At 41.2% G+C, this 4,616-nt stretch overlaps 1 protein-coding gene across 1 annotated transcript in view; it reads right to left on the bottom strand.

Moving 5' to 3' along the window:
* Positions 1-4,616, bottom strand: part of LOC122712357 — a gene marked incomplete at its 3' end in the record, with an annotated part of 37,384 nt that overhangs the window by 24,724 nt on the left and 8,044 nt on the right. The window contains exon 2 of the mRNA XM_043931929.1: positions 385-820. Within this exon, the coding sequence (XP_043787864.1) occupies positions 385-619 (235 nt within the window). The remainder of the gene's footprint in view (positions 1-384; positions 821-4,616) is intronic.

The raw sequence follows: 4,616 nt of genomic DNA, 5'->3' as shown, positions 1-4,616 counted from the left end.
ACATCTCTCTCTCTCTCTCTCTCTCTCTCTCTCTCTCTCTCCCTCTCCTCATCGTGAAAAAAGAAAGAAAGAAAGAAAAGAAAAAACGAGTAAAAAATTTCCTTCTCGAAGGAAGCAAACAGACAAAAAGACGGATAATTTCCTTCCAACCGCTCAATAATATACCAATTTACATTCGTACATGTACACACAAATAATTCTTAATTCCTCGAGACCCACGAGAGAAAAAGTCGTATCATCCGTGTGAAAAATATCAACCGCTCAATGATACCAATTTATATTCATACATACATATATACCCACAAATAATTCTTAATTCCTCGAGACCCATCCCACGAGAGAAAAAGCCGTATTATCATCCGTGTGAAAAATATCAGAGCTTACCGCAGTAATGGACCAGGATATGAAGAGTGCCCGCGTGAATCCGGGAGTCGCACCAGGAAGTGGTGTCTACCTGGGGCTCGAACAGGGAGAGATCGAGGCCCTCCATGTCGCTCTCGCCGCAGGAGTCGCTCAGGGGCTCGAAATTGCCGGCGTTTCCCACCTCGTCCTCGTTCGCCGTTTCCTCCGAGAGGTTCTCGCCGCCTCCGCCGCGGCATCGTGTCGGAGTCAACGCCATTCTCTCCTCGGGGAAGAAGAAATCAGCAACTCCCCCGGCAAGGGCGCTCCTTTCCCGAAACCGAAACGCCCCTCCAAACTATCTAAATCTAAATCTGTATTCCGAGGGAAAATTTTCCCTTTTTTTTTTTTTCCCTTCGTCGCAAAATTCTACTACTCCACTCGATTCATCGTCGTCGCTTGCCGGCTCTCGATTCGGAAACTGAAAGCACAACCAGCGGGAAGGAGCGAAGATTCGTGAGATAGTTCGAGAGACGCGAAAGCGAGCCGAGGCATATCGAGGCATTCCCCCCCCCCCTTTTTTTCGCGGCACAGTTTTCACGCAACATCGCCTTCCGTCACGCGGCGTTTCTGTTTTAATTTGTCAATCGTCCGAGTTTTGTCGGGTGTTCCAATAGCGCGGTCGAGTGTAACGTTTCGTACTCTTTTCGAATCTTATTATCTTATTCGAATCCATCGAATGGAAGGAAAGATATAAGACAAAGGTTAAAGGAGAAAATTTCAATCTTAATTGTATCATGTATAATTAATCGAGTATTTCATACGAAGTTATTATCGAAAGTAAATTTCGCTCGAAATTTTCATTAATTAATTTTCCACTCCACGCGTGATAATTATCGTGCGAATTATATCTCGCGAATAACGTTCGAGGACTTTTGATAATCGGACGATGTCGGCGAGCGAATATCGTATTTAACGACAAAAATGTTTTGCGTTTGTTTTTCTTCGATACACGCGAGGAGTAAAAAAAAAAAAATTACACACAAGAGGACAAAGGTTGAAATTTTATGATATACGTTACGTGTAATATTCTTGTCACGAGATTTGACGTTCGATAAATTCGATCCTCCTTCTAACTCTTCCCGGTTATACAGTAATTTGGAAGAAATAATAGAGAAAAAAGGACGATAAACAGTTTGAGACAAAGTTTCGAGAGACAGAGAGTTTTGAGAGCACGTATTGAGAGACGGAGTGGATCAAAGTTACACGTCCGTGGGCTTAGGAAAGAGAGAGCCGAGTGCACTCTCGCCATGACTTTTGAAAGTGGAGCTCCACTCCCGTGTCTGAAACGCCAAGAAGACCCTCTTTAATTAAGCGAGCTTGTAATTAATTGCCTGTTCTCCATCCCCCGCGCGACACGTCGACGAGAGTTATGACCTATCCAACAATCTTGCAGGACTCATCCCATCCGCCCCCAAACGATGCTTTTTCCTCCGATCGAGATGAAATCGAGCGGTGAGAAAAGCACCCTCGATGGCGAGTCGACATAGAAGAATAGAGGATGGAAGATTAGATTATATTAAAAATAATATTCGAAAAACGGATGGAAAAATCTCTTTCAACATTCCTCCGACGAAACGAACGAGTCGCGTGTCTCTCCTTCTTTATTCGAACTTTCGAATTCCTCCGAGCGAGCGACTCTTATCTGTCCAACCAACGCGAGAAATTAACTCTTCGTCAAAGCAATTCTTCTTCTTTCTTTTTTTCCGCTTTGTATCGCTCTTCGAACGAGAATAATCAGCGCGTAGAGATTTCGTGTGGAAATAACGATATAATAATAATATACGAGCGATCGTATCGAAACAAGGTGAGCTTTGAGAGAGAAAGAAAGTGTGAGAGAGAGAGAGAGAGAGAGAGAGATCGGTCGGGTAAAAAAATCGGCGAATTTGAATTTGAAAGAGGGTATTAAGAGGATATTAATTTGTGCCGGTGATTTTGAACGTGGCGCGTGTCGTTCATTTTTCTCCCCCTTGATCTATCTATCCGCTTAATTTTCATAACGCCAAGATTCACTTTCGAGGTAATGGAACGCAAAGGGGACATTAATTACACGGATCCACGTGAACGAGATATATCGCGACGGCAGCCTGGCGTGCACTTATGTCGATAAATTATTTACACGTATTTACATGGACCGCTTCCTGTGCCGGCCGGGCCCGCCACTGCGGATGCAAAAGCGAAAAAACCAGTTTCATTGAAAAAGGATAACGGTGTGGCGAGGTGAGCTCGCATGCCATGAACCGGCTTCACGCGATGAAAATCTATTACCGATTATTTGCACGCGGCTGTTGGCCCAACAACCGTTCCCATTCAGGGAGAAGAGCGGGGAGAGAGAGAAAAAAAGGCTCAAATTTTCAATCTTATTAATATTATTGAATCGTTTGAATCGTTTTCGAGAGGAATTCTTCTTTATGGAAATTTATCCTCCTCTCGAGCTTCTCGCATATTTTTTTGTTACTAACTTTTTTTAAAACTTATTAGAATAATTTTATTTTAATTTAATTTTAATTAATTTAATTTTATTTTAGTTGATATTTCTTCTTCTTTTCTTTTTTTTTCATTCTTCAGTTCTTTCTATAATATTGAAATTGTATTCGAAATATACTGTGAATATTCGAATATATCTGCAAATTTCAGAAGAAGAAGAATTTCAATTATCGTGGAATCGGTTTAATTTTTCTTAAAATCATAAAATTCCTTGATAAATTAAATTAAAATTTGTTATTCAAATTTTTACCGATTCGGCATCGAGTTCATTTTTATTCCATATTATAAATGTTACTTTAACCCTTTGCACTCGTATGTCGCCATATAGGCGACATTATATATTTTACCGTTGCACTCGTATGTCGCCATATAGGCGACATTATATATATTACCGTTGCACTCGTATGTCGCCATATAGGCGACATCTTACATTATTTGGGGTCAAATTATAGCCAGATAATATTACATAATATTCATTTGATTAAATTTATTTACAATTAATTAAAATCATGTTTTCAAGAAATATAATGTCCCTAACATATTACATAGATTTTCATATTTCAAAAGAGTGTGAGATGCAGATTAAATATGTTTATTTGCTAATTTTTTCTACTAAACCGGAAATTTTAATTTTAATGTTATGTTCGCATAAAAATATTTTCCTTTCGATTGATTATGAAAAAAAATTCCGAGTTGATTGGTATCCTTATCGAATATATATACGAGTGCAAAGGGTTAAATTATTCGTTAGAAAAAAAAATAGAAAAACAAAATAAAACTATTCTCTCCTGTTCACGACTCTCAAAAGAACCTCACTCTCGCAAGGCAGAAAAAGGGAAGGGCGCACGGACAAATCGCAACCGAGCCAGTCCAGTCAAACACGGTTTGACAAATCCCTGCAGTATCGTTGATTTAAAGAAACGTTTGCTGATTCGATCTCGTTTCTCTCCTCCTTTCCCCTTTCCCCCTTGCACGGCTCGGCGTTACACCTCGGCTCACCTTACCCTACACGCATAACCGAGTTCCAGAACGGCCAGATGGGAACGCGTTCCACCAGATTCGAGGCATTCGAGATACGGGCGATCCCTCGAGCCATTGGAAGAGCAATTAGGTAACGCCGCCCGATCCCCTTCCGCGTTTCTTCCGCGGCTGACAGGAAAAACTTTCGCGGGATCGAACCCTTGTCCCCTCCCCCTCCTCCTTATCTCCTCCTGCACTCCGCCGATTTTATCGATTCCCCGATAACTTAAGAGCCAATTACTTCCCTCTCTCCTCAGTTTGATTACTTGGAAACTTGTTTCGAGGGTTTTTATGCACTTCGTTAAAGAAAGAGAGAGGGAGAGAGAAAGAGTGATCACGTTCGCTCGAGTGTTTTGCGCATTGGAAAGGAAGCTCGAAAAAACGATCAATGGGCAGATTGACGATTTGGAAATAAGATTTCGAATCGAGGAAAAGAGAAATCGTTGGATCGTTGGATCATATCATATCTTGGATATTTATTTTTAAATAATCACATAATCACCCTGTGTGACGAAACTTGAAATAATAAATTCTTCATCCCTCCCCTTATCGTCGTATTCCTTATGTTAAAAATACGGCGAAGACAAGAGGGGAGGGGGGAAGAAAGCGGCGAATTTGAATCGAGACTCGCTGCCACGGTTTTGTAAAAGTCGGAGAGAGAGAGAGAGAGAGAGAGAGAGAGAGAGAGAGAGAGAGAGAGAGAGAGAGAG

The sequence above is a fragment of the Apis laboriosa genome, unplaced genomic scaffold, assembly GCF_014066325.1.
Source record: "Apis laboriosa isolate Shangri-la unplaced genomic scaffold, ASM1406632v1 scaffold1_cov151, whole genome shotgun sequence".
NCBI classification, from domain to species: Eukaryota; Metazoa; Arthropoda; class Insecta; order Hymenoptera; family Apidae; genus Apis; species Apis laboriosa.
Note: the sequence above shows the minus strand (reverse complement) of the source record. Positions and strands in the feature narration are given on the sequence as shown.